Here is a 16,508-nt window from a genome sequence, read left to right as displayed (position 1 = left end):
GTGTGAACGCGCAATGTTAACTTGCAAACAAGTGCAAACACTGAATCAGTTCCTTTGTTATAGCTCTTTAATTGCATTAAAACACAATATTAAGGACTGAGACCAGTATGAAATAAAAAAAAAACGATAAAAAGAAGTATTTGATGTAATACACATTTTATGTCAAATGTATAAGGCAGACTGGCCACTTAGAATTAGACGAAATGAGGTTTTCTTTTTTTTTGTAAGTATCAATTATCCCTTATACATAAGGGTCACTAGATAACATGATACGTGTAATTATTGTAAGGATATAATTTCTTTGTGAAATCTACCAGAGCAACATAGTCACCTAAGTAACTCAGCTCTTAAAATGAGAATAAAAAAAATATCCCTTACTTCAACAATATGATACAACTTGAGAATTAATATATTACACCAACATCTCTCATTTACTTTTCGAAACGAAACACAATAATACCTATACGAAGAATACAAAGCTAGAAAAAAAAAAACATTCAAATTAATAAGCAACTTTTGTCTACGTTTAATTATAAACGAAAAACATCAACAGATCCATGACTCGAATTTATTTCTTAATTTAATTACGCCGTACTATATACCCAATAACACTTAAAGCGAATACTCATAGCCTCATTTGTTTTAATTATTTTGTTTTTCGTCAAAATTCGGATTTCAAACGCATTAGAAATTAAATTAAAAAAAAGACAGCAATAATATCGACTGATATTCAAAGTTATTTGCGTAAAACATTACATAAATGTATATTTATTGGTCGTGGTACAGGTTAGGCGATCTGATAATGCACTCTGATAGCAGTTGTTCACGACTCAAACGGGTTTGTATGAGAAAAAAACCGTTGATAAATCAGCTGTATATTACTTAAACCATGCGAAACGATTAAATTTCAACAAAGAGGTTCCTATCTAACACTTAAAAACAAAGCAAAATAATTGAACACAAAAAGTACAACTAAATATAAAAGGCTTATCCTTGAAAACATTTCTTTTAGCACAACCAAAACAAAAAAGTTTTTATATAAATAAAAGGTAATTTACAATGTACAATACAGATCAGATATTTTTTATAGATTTTTTTTTATAACATTTGATTAACGTAACTAAAACGATTTCAATTGATATAAATAAGCTAAGAGGAAACAATTCAGCCGTGATATTCTGTAAGAATTAACTTTTTATCTCATTCGTGAATTGCTGACAACCGATTTACGGTCTATATATACAAGCGCATCCTAATATTTTATTATGAAGAATAAGTCTCTTCTTCTAGAATACCGCTTTTTTATGGTATACGTTGGCGGACGAGCATATGGGCCACCTGATGGTAAGTGGTCACCATCACCCATAGACATGACGCTGTAAAAAATATTAACTATTCTTTACATCGTCAATGTACCACCAACCTAGGGAACTAAGATGTTACGTCCCTTGTGCCTGTAGTTACACTGGCTCTCTTCAAAACGGAACACAACAATACTGAGTACTGTAATTTGGCGGTAGAATAACTGATGAGTGGCTGGTACGGGCTTGCACAAAGCCCTACCACCAAGTTTTACGTTACTAACTTTTTCTACACTGTTTGTCAATCGATTCTCCGTCATTTTGTTTGAAACATTGACGAGATTTAGTGTAGTATATAAAAATATTGATATTAAGAGTGGACAAATAAAAATTCGAAACACGAAAAAAAAATTTCATTGTTGTTTATGGTCGGAATTCTCTACTGATACTTATCTATTGATTATCTACTAATGGCAAACAGTAGACAATCCAGGAAATTACTTTTAAAAAATACATTAAGTTTTCGACAATTTTATTTGTAATAATTTTATACGGAGTTCACTTCAAGACATTCTTTAAACAATTTGTGATTATAAAAATACTACTATAAAAAATTATTTTTACTAATTATGGTAACATACGTTTTATGTACCAGTGTTGATGTAGATGGCTGATAAGTAAAGCGTTACATTTGAACGTGATTACTAGAATTTCAAATTAAGAAACAAAATCTAATATCTGCGATTAATTTAGTTATAAATTTCCAAACTAAATTACACCGTATTCAACTACTTCCTTAACTTAATAATTCGGAACAAAGAGAACCAGTTGTTGGTACACGTTTATTGAGTGGCCCGCATCTGTATGAGTCATACACGAACGAGATAAAACATACAAATCTATATACATATAAGTTTGATGTTGTTATAAAGTAACAGCCTGTATATGAGTCCCACTACTGATGGAAGATTTACATGTGGAAGATAATCATTCGACACGTGTAGATAAGTACATTCAGCACATGATAATTGACTTATGCTCGATCAGATATGAATTCGCAATCTTCGTTTATGATTTGTTCTTTTTTTATGTTATAGGGGGCAAACGAGCGGTAGGATCACCTGATGGAAAGCGATCACTACTGCCCATGGACATCTACAATGACGGGGAGCTTGCAGGTGCGTTGCCGGCCTTAAAGGAAGGAGTACGCTCTTTTTTTGAAGGTTTGTTCGGATTCGGAATAAAAGACAATCAAATTTCGATAACGTTAGACCAATCACCGTGAACTTTTGTACATGTGTCATCACTCATGTGACAATGACAGAATATTTTACGGTCAACAATCATAGATACACGCCAGAATAGGAAAAAAAAACGTACAAGTATGTATTCATAAGACAGATTCCCGACAAGATTGAAATAGAAAAATTAATATTAATGTAAGATAATACAAATACCTATAGTCAAATAAGCTCGCTTTATAAAAAAATTAATTACCTTGAAGCATGATATACAATACGTATCTTAATTATTAACAATTCACTTCGAGTCGATCAATATCATCAGAAATAGTGACCTCTGATTATCAACGTTGAAAGGTAATTCATACCTCATATGAATTTACACACACATATACACTTAACACACATATTAAATCCCAATGTTAACAATTCACATGGAAATCCTTTTCCTTTGGTAACCATATACCTATATGTTCATATGTATGTTTACAGAACTAGAATTTAACGATCAAATAATGAATCAGCTTTTAAGATTCAACTTTTCTTGTGTTACGATTAAACAATCGTGGTAGGTCCATCATATAGCTATACGTACTAATAGTTTAATTTGTAAACAGTTATCCAATAGGACTCATGGGCCAACTATAATAAATAATAAATAAATATTGGACAACATCACCTACATTACTCTGATACTAATCTAAGTAGCTAAAGCACATGTGTTATGGAAAATCAGAAGTAACGACGATACCGCAAACACCCAAACCCTAGACAATATAGAAAACTAATGAACTTTTTCTACATCGAATATGCCGAGAATCGAACCCAGGACCTCGGAGTGGCGTAACAATGAAAACCGTTGTACACACTACTCGACTACGGAGGTCGTCATCTGTCGTACCTACTTTGATATAATATGGTAACCTCCAACACAGGTATCAACACACATACAATATTTATGGTTGGAATGGTTTCATATCGTATGCGAGACAAAGAAACATTCATTTTTACACATACATACAAACAGATGTGGGTTAATTCTAACCGGAGATTGCGGGTTCAAACCCAGTCAAGCCTCACTGAGTATTCATGTACTTAATTTGTATTTAATTCATCTCGTGTTCGGGAGTGAAGAACCCATCGTGTAGAAACCTACATATGTTTAATCAAATTGCGCCACAAAATCTAAATTGTATTAGAGCAGTCGTTCTCTAAAGACACACAACTATTTTAAACATTGAAGTTTAGTATTAGACTATCCTTTTCTTTATAAGAAAAATAAAGAAGAAAGGCGATTTTTATTAAACAGTGGAACATTTACCGATTGTTACTTTATATATGTATAGGAGCTAAGAACGCGACTTTGTCCGCGTTTGAATTTAACAAAAAAAAATATTGTAGCCAAAGTTACTCCATATTATATCAGTTATCCCCCCGTCAAAATCGGTCCAGCCGTTCCTGAGTTTACCCGGGACAAATATACACACAGACAAATATAAATATGGTATTACTTTTATTGTTAAGAATTAACCTTGAAAAATGCAAAAATGAAGTGCATTTTTATTCAAAAAAAATTCATTCACTTTTCATTTTTAAAATTGTAATTAATTCCAAATTTATACGATACGAGAGAAATATTGATTGCGATTATTTTTTTAAATATCAAAATGCAATTCGATCAAGAATCGGCTCGCGAATAATTATGTTACCGAGTAAGCAATATGCATTTTCATGCATATTCCGTGTATATATAACAATAGCCGGCTGTCAACGCAATTCGATGCAAGGCTAGATACTTATCAACGTCGTTACATCGTTAAAAAAAAAACAATTTAAAAAAGGAATTACTACACACAGCTACAATTATACTAAACTATATAATTTGGGCGCATTGTGTTACTAATATCTATACTAATTTTATAGATGCGAAAGTCGGTCTGTCTGTTTGTTATTCTTTAACTTCAAACTACTGAACCGAATTTGATGAAATTTGTTATAACAAGGCAGGATAGGAAACAACTAGTATATCATAATGCGAAAGTTACTTTGTTTATTTTTTAAGTTTTCACATCTTAACTATTTAAGCGGTCATCGTGAAATTTAGCGGGAGATGGGATAATATATTGTATTTTCGTTTTTATTGAAGCGCTTCAAATCTGCTTAATTCGTTAGAAGATTTTGTTTACTTAAGAAAACAGTACACGAGCGAGCTGTTAGCTGAGATTTTACACTTTTTGTAATCAGAAGGTCAACTTGGTACGTATTTATTACATCTAGTCAGCTGCATAAAGGCTCTTGCAATGCGTACCAAACAACATTGATAATTTCTCATAAACTATTTCAGTTTAGATAACGGCATGAGAGAATTCATTCTATATGAATAGCAAACTGTACACAATTAGGATTCAACGAACTCACGTAACTATAACAACTGCTATTTATCGATACCGATTCAATTCGAACACGGACGATTTTAATCCAAAACACGACACGACTCGCAAACATTACGCCGGTTATTTACCGGTACAAAACAAACACCCAAACAATACGACGCAACTGTCTTATCTGGGAGCGTGTTTAATGAAACCCGTGACGGAAAGTGGGTGAAATTTCGAAGACCGGTACAGCGTGATGTGGGTCAACCGCCGTATTATCACAGACACCGGACCGGCGGGACCGCATAAACAAAAGCAGAAACAGCGTGCCGCGTCGAGAACGTTGCGCAAAACAACGCTATCGATCAAAAACAAACACAAAACCACCTCGCCGGTCGCACTGCGAGCCGTTGACGTCCCGGACGATACGATCGCCGTCGAGGTCAACGCTTCCATTCTGGCCACACAATTCACGTAATCACCAACGAAACACATAAATACGGCACTCGCGAACTCCACGTTCACTGCATCGGCGCGGACATTACAAAATGCGAAATTGTCACCGACGACGGCTCGGTCGCCGCCGCGATCGAGCACAGATGGCGCATTGGCGCGCGAAAAACACGCGTACGCGCAGAGATTTTCACAGCGACACTGTTTCGAACGTTTCTCGAGCGATGCGAGCGGAGTCAGAGCGGAGCCGCCAATTAGACGTCACGGCCTTCATCGATCATTAAAATGGAAATAACATTCAAAGTTGGAACAATGACCTAAGTTGTTTTACATAATTCAAAAACAAAGCCTAAATAATATGTGTAACGATATAATTGTCGCAAATTATGAATAATTACTTTATCTCGATCGTTCGAGATGATTGGCCAAGGCTAGTAATGATGTCGGGTATGAACTGGATCATAATTTTTATGAGCAGTTGAAATTGGCGCGGGACGGGGAGACGTCACGGGATCGGAGCGACGAAGCCCGCATAGGCGCGGACGTTGCCCGACTACATCAAATATTCGCGTCAATGTTCAAAGTAATTTTGAATTGCATGTACCTAGGAATAAAGTATTCATTTAAAGGCCGTTATACACACGAGATACGTTTTACTTGTATACGAATGCACTGCAACGAAAGCTAACTTAGGCTCAATACCATAAAAGGATTTGGATAGGAGTTCAAAGCGAGCCTAGATCTACCGCACGAGTTACACGGCACATAATGGTATTACCCGTCACAGCTAAATCGCTGACTCAAATCAAAGAACTGTAATGTAATGTACGGAGGCTTTCACTATCCTTTGAAACCAATCTTTAGAAAGAGCTTTCAGTGAATTAAAATTGTGCTTCAATTTTTTTTATAATGTACCTTTAAAATCTCTTTCCTTATCTACGTTTTGTATCTGCTGTCATTATTATTATTACGAAAGCTAATAACATTAAATTTCCATCGACCGATACAGAAAAACTAACTTTACAAACAATAACACTTATAAAACTCTAAACATTATTTAAATCAGTCAAATTAAAAAGAAGATAAAAAAATTTAAAGAGCGTTAAAAATTACTCGGAAATCAAGTTTAAGTTAAGAATAAAAATTGGTTTTAAATTTAATGTTTATAAATAAAAATCATGAAATAAGAAATGTCATGAAAGTTCTAACCGATCACAGCGACTAATCCTAAGGGAGAACAGCGTACGCCTACTATAGCATACAAAAATAGTGTGTGCGCAAACACAGGTGCCCTATATGTTCCCTAACTCCTCAATAATCCGACACGACCAGAAAGAGCGTAGGTTCCCTCCAACGTGCTATCCGAGGCACGGGAATGTGACTCAAAACCTCGAGATCGGAACCTCATAGCAAGATTGAGGCAAACGATAGTTGATACTTGCAATTAGAAATGTAAAAGATCCGTTAATTACTTTAACCATCTCATCTGAGGTGAAGTAGGTGGTCCTTGTTCTGAGATAAAGTCATATACATATTTACATTCAGGCCACCTCACCTACGTCATGAATGAAATGTACAGAGATTTTTAACATATAGGAACAATTCTTCTATTGAATAAAACTATTTCAGTTCTGATAACTCATCCAAGAAGAATGTGAATCCTGAGAAGAATCGATAAGTCATTCTGCTGTTACTATTTATATCAACATGAACGAAATGCTTCTCCATATTGTAAACTTATACGGAATAATAATATCTATATCAAAACTATTTGAGTTATATTACTTGTTGGAGAGTTTATTTGTTTTGTTGAGAACGCTAATCTCGATAACTATTCGTCCAATTTGAAAAACTCTTTCAGTGTAAGTAAGTAGTAGACCATTTATTGAGGAAGGCTATAGTCCATATAGGACTATCTAATGACAAATATGAGAGCTGAGATGGTCCAGTGGTTAGAACGCGTGCATCTTAACCAACGATTTCGGGTTCAAACCCAGGCAAACACCAGTATAAACATGTGCTTAATTTGTGTTTATAATTCATCTCGTGCTCAGCGGTGCAGGAAAACATCGTGAGGAAACCTGCAAGTGTCTAATTTTATCGAAATTCTGTCACATTTACATTCCACCCGCATTAGAACAACGTGGTGGAATATGTTCCAAACCTACCCAAACCTAACCAATGGAAGAGGAGGCCTTAGCCAAGCAGTGGGAAATTTCCAGGCTGTTACTAATGATAAATAGGAGCGAAGTGTGTAAAAAATGCTGCATGAACAAGGAACAAGGAAATAACAAATGTTGCGCGTGAGGCTATAACTGATTTTTTTTCCTTTAAAATTTAATATCACATAGACAGGCATCAGCAAACATTCATTAAAAAAAAAATTCCAGTAAAAGGAAGCTCATCTATATTAATAATTTCGTGCAGGGTCTGCCATAAACCCGATTGAAACAATTATAGTTCGTCAAAAATAATGAGTTTTTAATCGATAATCCGCAAATTTCGTACAATCGAGATATTTCAATATAAAATCCATGAAATTCAATGACAAGACAGTTTAACGGGCGGCCATCTTTGACATTTACGGTTGCGTTCAGAAAGATATGTAAAAAATGAATGTTACTATCTTAAATAGAAAATATTGACGTTTAATAAAAATAACGTTTACGAAAATTTCATAAAAAATAAATGATAAACCGCATTTGTTTCGGTTTATATATTTCACTTAGTTTTCATCTAGACGTTTAACAGATTAAATCACTAAAACCGATGTCATTTCATCAGTTAATAATCATAGATTAAAACATTTTAGAAAATTTTACATTATCACCGGCGTCAAAAGTCTGTACCATACAATTCCACAAGTATTAAATTCAGTTGCAAGAATTACCCACAGAGTATATTTAACATATTAAATAAATCTCTGACACCAACTCTGAAGTAATGAGATATTCAACATTCGACAATTTAAGTATCTCACACGTAACTATTTTATCTCGAAACTCAAATAGCGTCATTATTATCATGATGAAATAACAGGATTTAGAGTTCAATTAAATAATTATATCAGTGATCAATAAGTAGTCTTGGAATGTTGATTGTGATGCAACCTTGACTAAAACAACACAACAAATGAAACATTAATATATATATACCCACCAAAGGCACAAACATAACTTCAGCTGAGATTTGATAATTAAAAAAAACCTTGTAAATACGTTTATAATTAGAAGTATAAACGTGTAACAAATTTTGTGCGAAAATTGCATATTTAAGGTCGTAATTATTGTTTAGTAAATTAATTATACTAAGCTAAATTAAATACACGGTTATTTGCCGAAATGCAATCACCCCCAACTATGCGATAGTTTTCAAACCGGATTAAATTCTGAACATACACATTGTTATCGTACAAAATACAAATAGTGTATTAGGCCTGTGTTCGTTTCATTCTATCTAATGAACTATTTTATATAGTCGTGTTATTTGGTAGGGCTTTACCCGTAAGTTTCATCAACGTCCTCGTGCCCTAATCCCAATTTAATTTTGGTTCGGCACTGCCGGTCTTCTTCTAGATTCTTTTCAGCCATATCGTCTATCACACAAATCACCCATCGTCTCTTTGGTCATAGGTACCACACAATCATTATATATTCCAAAGACAAACAAAAAAAAGCGGTACTTAATACCGTTATGTTGCGATTTGAGAGATGAGTAGATTTAATGTAACTACATGCACAAAGGATATTAATTCATATGTACGGAATGGTTAAATTTTCTTAGGAAATTAATGTATATTGCTCAATTATTGGCTGTGATGACCGCTTACGACGGGTAGCGATAATATTAAGCCATGTTTTATGAATTTGGTGATGGATTGAAATTATTATGCAGTATGGGGTGTCTAATAGCAATTAATGTTAAACTAACCTATACTTCAAACTACTTTCTACACACTTACTGGCCATCAACTAACTTCAGTATCAAAAATTCTACTTTATGTAGTCTTTAACAATACTTCATATACATATTCTTTATTTAATTCTATGATTCATTTACGTTACTAACTGGAACACGGGTGGGTTACCTAACCTGACTGGATAACGCCCTAGTTAATCAATAATCTTAATAAAGCTAATGAATTAATCGAAGTTAGCCAGTAATACTAAATGATAAATTCTTGTGGAATATCGGCACGCTGCTTCCAGTTCACAAAGCAGTGCTCAAGAATTTCTCAAGTAAGAACACTTTGTGCGATCGTATTTGTAATCTAGAAGATACCGGCATCGTAAATTAGAAAGTATGATCATTTTTGTAATCATAAAATAGCCGAGCCAAGTCCAGGTAAGCACCACTGAATTTTGATGTGATTAATTTGTTTTTGTACCTTATCGTGATCGACGGTCAAAGAAAATCGTGAAGAAACCTACATCCGTCTGATTTCAACGAAAGGCAGCCACATGTATATCCAATAACCCGATTTGGAGCAGCATGGTGGAATGTACTCCAAACATTCTTCTTAAAGAGAGACAAGGCCTGAGCCCAGCAGTGGGATATTTACAGGCTGTTGATAATGATGATGATAAAATAAGCCGTACAAAGAAAAATTTCAACAAAAATCTAGAAACTACGGTCCTGATTATAGTCTTAGACGAATACTAAAAATCAAATATTCCGCCACGCTCTCAAGTCTAACGCCGAATATTCCGCGAAAGACGTTTGCATTCCAAGGCGTCAATTAGTAGAGAAACAAGGTTACGTGTAAGTGTATATTCGGCCGAATCAAATAGTATTCGACATTCGAATAATAGTAGCACCATTAAAGTTCGTATTTAATATCGTTATTTACAGAGAGTACTTAACTGTAACTGGGGCGCGAAGCAATATAGTCGACGATTAAATTAACAACTCGACACTCGCTGGCGTTGTTTAAGCAGACGAGATACTTTTTTATGGATGGCAATAAATTAGACGAACAGATCACTTGGAAATGATCACCTTTGCCTTAGCTAAGATATACCGAATTTATATTTGTTGAATTATACTGTCAGAATGATTAGAATACAGTTAATTTAAACGTTGAAAAAGAATGACTACTGAGTTTCTTGCCGGTTCGTCTCGGTAGAATCTACATTCCGAACCACTGGTAGCTTCACTTAATATAGCTTGTTAAATGACGATTCAAAAGTTTTCGTAAAAACCTACTTGAATAAGGTATATTTTGATTTTGAGAGAATGTTAAGTCAATTATACTGTAAGGTACTAAAGGATACGGGAAAAATTATCTGAAAATTATTTCATTGCTTATCATGTTTGTATATTAAAATCTGAGGTCCAAACACGGCACGAAATGAATTATCAGCAACAAATTTTGTATCAACTAACTGGAGCAACTGATTCTCCTAATAATAGATCCCCAAACTAGCAATACAAGAAGGACTAATCAGGTATGATTAGCGACACAGCGTCACGCCCATATAACCCAATATGTTGTGTCTGTTGTGCCTCTAATTACTCTGGTACAATCACTCATCAAACTAGAACTTATCAATACAAGATGTATCTTGTTTGTGTGCGTGTACGCCCACGAACCAGAAATAACCCTTAACGGTATCCTCCAAATTACAGAATGCTAATTGATAATCATATTTACGAGAGTCGGTAATTATGGAACATTGATGATAATGCTCCAAGTTCATTATAAAACGTATTTTATTTATCTGTTTCTACCTCGTCACGTGATACAACAACCGCGTAGAACGTAATGATATTCAAACCCCGACTCGTATAATGAAGTCGTGCGAGTTTGTTTTCCACAAATTTACCTTGCATCCAGTTGTGCCTTTCGTTTTATACGTCAAATAAAACAACAGACAACAGACGAAACATTTATATTATTTCGTTATTGTTAATGTTCGAATATATTTTATTCCAAATTTATTTCTGATTTTTTCCCGTACTAAAATTTTCGCCTTAACGGTGCCAAAAATGAGGAAATATCTGTTGAAAAAACCATATAGCAACGATTATGCGAATTTTTTTTCTGGCACTTATTCAAAGAAACTTAAAATCTTGCCATATTTAATTTTAGAAGAAAAACTCAGAAAGAAATCCCGCTACTAATGCTTTTTAATTATTATTATAGTCTATAATAATTATTGAAGGGCGTGATGGTAACAATGATGATGAAATAAAAAAAATAATAGATAATTATATCTTAAAATCTTATATATAAAAATCTAACTACAAATGAAGCTGAAATAACGGGACGCAGTCTAAGTATGAATTTAATAAAACGCCACTTGAAACTTAGAGGCGGGTGGCGCGAAATTACACCAGGATACATTAATTAACGCGCAAGTTCGTGACGCTATCTCACCAGCAAGGGGCTCACCCATTTCCGACAAAATCACTTTATAGGCGCCTCTAATAATAACTTATCAATTTTAGACATCTTCAGCGCACAAAACAGATCTTATATAATTTATTATTCGATTTCAGCCTTTAATAAACACAAGTTATTTAAAAATAGAATGCATCAGATCGCAATATACATTTCATACTTCATTGTTCATTTTCTAACATCGGCCAGAGAAGCAATTATAAAACTGGCGGAGCGAACGTATTAATGAATATCAAACAAAGGCGGCTCAACACACGGGCCATACATTCAATTAACACAAATAGGATTTCAAATCGGCGTTCATAACGCACACAAAGTTAATTAAAATATCCCTAATTACGCTGCGACAGCGACAAGCCTCGCCCAAACTCGACCTCAGGTTGGGCGCCAAAATGTTCCGCAATGTTTGTTCTTTATTAGAGCAAGTTTCTCCGACCCTGTTTGCATATAAGTTTGGGCCGCTTCCGTTTTATTTACCCTCGGTTTGGAGCGTTCCAACTTTAACGGCCCTCCTAAATCCTCACGGGATATACGTTCGAACAATATCCACTCCATGCTCTTGGTATTTACGAGAAACAAATACATCACAAAGACAATAACGCTGATGTGACATACGGATGAAAAGTAAAAATATCTGAGGTAGGAACGTTCGATGATCCGTTGCGTCGCGTTTTCGATGATAGAGAAACAAAAAAACCAATCAACCGAATAGGAACAAACTTATTAGTCGCGCAGCCGTTGGACGTGACTCGATATACGTGTGATCAGGGTTTTCGGTGAAAAAGCAGAGGAACGGCAACGTCGGAATACCAATCTCAATATGGAAATGACGACCGACCGGATTCACAATGCGGGCAGATAAGAATTTTATAGCGAAAATCCACAATACCCTCCCGGGTAAACAGTGTGAAAATAGGTACATTTACGCGAAATGTCCCGATAAGTACGTAGCTCGGTGTCGGGGCAGTGCGGCGCGCTCGATAACGTTACCGATGTTGCTTTTAATGTTTCGATTGAGGATGACAAACAAATAAATCGAACAAAAATATTCATATAAACTACTGGCACAAAATTTCTTACAATTAAAAAAAAGTTATTTTTTTTGTCTATTCTTAATTCGAAAAATTACTAACAAAAAAAATATATACTTATTTATAATTAGCGATGTTTCTATGTTAATGTTGGTAATGAGACACAATTATCTCAAAACTGAATAATAGCCCGACGCATTCACTCGCAGCGAGCGTATTAAATTATTTTGTCGTCGCTAGTTGAAACAGCTGAAGTGCTATCGTGCCGGTTATATTTAAATAATTTAGGGATAAAAAATAACAAAAACAGTAAATTTAATGACGTCATAATCTCATTAATTTAATAAATGAATCTCCTTGGTAATAAACGACGTAAGTCTATAAACCATAGACAAAGAATTTATTTTAGGGCAGGTGTGAACTCGAATCATTTTTAAAATTTGTACGAAACTTACCGTGAACAGTGAGTTCCGAGTCCCGGTTGAGCTCGTACAGCCTCAAGGCCTCGTCCAGCTCCAACTGCGTCGATATGGTGCAAGGATCACCTTCTTCGTCCACCCATTTCATCGTAAAAACCTGGCAAAACATGTTTACATGTAATTATCACGGTTTGTAAAGGCATATTCAAATTGATGAAGACAATTTGTCATCATGAACTAATTTATATAAGTGAATCTACAGGAATAAAAATATTATCTATGACCTACAGAATTTAACTTACGATTATTTCTTTTATGCGAAAAAATTATATCCCCATTTTAAATTATGTTATTCAAAGAATCCACGACCTATAGGTAATAAAACCGAAACAAGAAAATAAAACTTTATTATAATAAACGCTTGTTAGTACGTACTAATTAATAGCCATTAACATATAGCCAATAAACTAAAATACGTCTTTTGAAATCTAGCTAGCCTAACGGGATACTTGCCTTATGATTTGCCTTAAAATATTTCATAGTTTCGATCGGTGGCGGATATACCAATAGGCTAAGTAGGCTGGAGCCTAGGGCGGCAGATTTAGAGGGGCGGCAAATTTAGTCCAAATTGTCTTTATCTTACAGTAATAAAAAAAATCTTATAATTATACGTATACACATTACGTCCGTAATCCGTATACTTGTCACTACATAATGAGTTGCAAAAATTATCTAGTAACTGACAGAAATATCACCTAGTTCATAATCATACTAATAACGGGAAAAAGCCAATGTAATGAGGACAAAAGAAAACAAATCATAAATTTTCATTTTCAGAATAAATTGTGATTGTGAACTAAACAAACGTATCGAATTTTAAGTCAGAAGGGGCGGCAAAAATCGAATCGCCTACTAGCGGCAAATTTGTAAATCCGCCACTGGGTTCGTTCTAGACCATGCTAGACCCATCGTTTGCATCTCTTAATATAATTATATTTATTAAATAGAGAAACATTTTTATTACAAAACAAGTAACTGATATGATAAAATTAATTCTATGCTGAAAAACATTATTCTTAAATAAATAGATTAAAAACTATCCATTGAAAAAAAAAAAATTGTGTAATCAACACGAATTTTATAATATCTAAAAAATCTAAACAATTATTATTGAAACAGTGTTGCTGGCGCCATCTGTGATTCTTAAGACAAACTATTACAAGAAGTCCCAACTCTTTTAAAACGGGTTTTAAATTGTGATTTCACTTCAACCTAAATCATGAGTTAAGTTATATATTATTCCCACCTTTTTATATTATTTCACCTAAAATTGTACTCATTTAGTTTTTGCCTAAACAACTGCACCGAAGCGTGACATTACAAGTGCGATGACACCAGGTTACTTGAATTACAATGACTACAATGCACATAAGTTTTATTTTCTGATTTGTGCTTTGATAATTTAAATTAAAAAAAAAACCGCTTAAAAAATAAAATATGAACAGACAAAACTTTTTCTATTATATAATACAGAATAATATATTATGAAAATATGGATTATGAAATATGGATTATGTAGAAAATTAAAAAAACACAACCTACATAAGGTTGTAAACATAGTAGGCCTTTGGGCCAATAGTTTATTATGACATCATTTAAAAAAAACAATATGCAAACAAATTAGCTTATAGAATTTTAAAAACAACTTATATTATGTGTAAATTATCTTTTAAAGTAAATTTCTCAGCTCTTCCGTTCCAAACCTTTTAATTCCTGTTGTTATTTTTATAACAAACATTATATAATAGTCGACAATAGGTTATTTTACTTTGTAGTGTAAATTTAAAATTAAGACTTGTATAGGAAATTTTGAAATGACAAAAAATGATTTTGTATACAAAATTTAAAATGTTTTAAACAAATAATTGGTCACATGTAAAATATCAACTTCTGATTGCAAACAGACGAGTAAATAAAAATAAAAAATTAATTCAGTACTAAGGTATGCCACACATCTTAAGAACTTATGTATGTTTATTCCGAACACAGGAAGAGTAAAGACAAACAAATTTGATCTTGATTTAAAATGAGTAGTCAAGATAATACATCTCAGATATGAAATTGTGAATATTGATAAAGTTGTAATCAGAAAGTTGTATATAAATAGTTAAACGGAATAGTTTTCTAATAAATAAAGATATACAATTAGCATATAACTTGAAACATTTGAATCTTAGGCTTTTTTATCTTTTCTTTGAAAGCAAAATCGATATGTTATATATACCTGATCAGGAATAAAGCGGCAAATCGCCATCATCTCTTGCGTGAACTCCTCTAATGTGATGTTATGGTTGATATAAGTGATGAACACATCTCCGCTGTACACTGTCTTCACACGCACATCATTAGAATGATTGTCCTGTCCCACCAGTTGAGTTGGCATCATGACAGTTATACTATACTATCTGAAAACAATAGTTTAATCATCAATATTTGTTAACCATATATTTAAAACTCATACAAAACAAAATTAAATAATAATGACACCGTAAAAAAAATTGTAAGAATAATAATAATAATGGATTCTAACTTTTCTTTAAAAGTTACTTGTTTACTCCTCATAAGATTTACAGACTCCCAAATCTCTAATAAGGTTTCAAGTTCTTAGAAGGTTTCTTTGCATAACCTTTCAAAGATGATTAAAAAAGATAACGTTATAATTAATAATTGATCATTGTGTGAGTCCAGCGGTATGTAGTTATGAAGTTTACTTCCCGTTTCGGCAAGTGTAACAGGCGCTAAGGTGTTATATCGCACCGAACATTCCCATATCATGAATCATTTTGATAAGCACAAAGAATAGTTTACACAGAAAAACACTTTAATGAATGAATAACCATACATCGCTTCAATTAAATCACTATTTCATTTAAAAAGTTATTGGAAAATTAGCATACAATACCTATTTATTCAAAAAGTAGTATCAACAAAAGTTTGACACAACAACATTGAATTGACAAACTGACAGTTTACTTACAGGATATGGAATCAGTTGGGTTAAAAAAACATGAAAGAGTGGCACAAATAATAGAAGTTATAACACAATACTATAGTTATCCTTGTCTTACCTAAGAAATTGAATCGAATGAGACCGGGACAGATAAACATACGTTTCAATAGGAACTTGAGCTATCAATTTTACAAGAATGGTAATACTTATTATTAATTATTGTTATATATATGATTGCTATATAAATAAAAAAACAAAACTTTAAAAATATACAT

At 33.5% G+C, this 16,508-nt stretch overlaps 1 protein-coding gene across 5 annotated transcripts in view; it reads right to left on the bottom strand.

Moving 5' to 3' along the window:
- LOC124536838 (atypical protein kinase C) overlaps window positions 1-16,257 on the bottom strand; it is a 239,611-nt gene extending 223,354 nt beyond the window's left edge. For 3 of the 5 annotated variants that reach the window (XM_047113468.1, XM_047113466.1, XM_047113469.1), the window contains exon 1: window positions 5,305-5,578. Coding sequence is in view for 2 of the 5 variants with exons in the window: in XM_047113472.1 (XP_046969428.1) it covers window positions 13,260-13,380; window positions 15,508-15,669 (283 nt within the window). In the remaining 3 variants the exon portion in view is untranslated. Of the gene's footprint in view, window positions 1-5,304; window positions 5,579-13,259; window positions 13,381-15,507; window positions 15,689-15,813; window positions 15,989-16,185 lie in introns of those variants that run through there. The other 2 variants (XM_047113472.1, XM_047113471.1) reach the window with 2 other exon arrangements.
- Window positions 16,258-16,508: the final 251 nt, after the last annotated feature.

This window comes from Vanessa cardui, chromosome 17, assembly GCF_905220365.1.
Source record: "Vanessa cardui chromosome 17, ilVanCard2.1, whole genome shotgun sequence".
NCBI classification, from domain to species: Eukaryota; Metazoa; Arthropoda; class Insecta; order Lepidoptera; family Nymphalidae; genus Vanessa; species Vanessa cardui.
The sequence above is the reverse complement of the archived record's forward strand: the minus strand, read 5'-3'. Positions and strand labels throughout refer to the sequence as shown.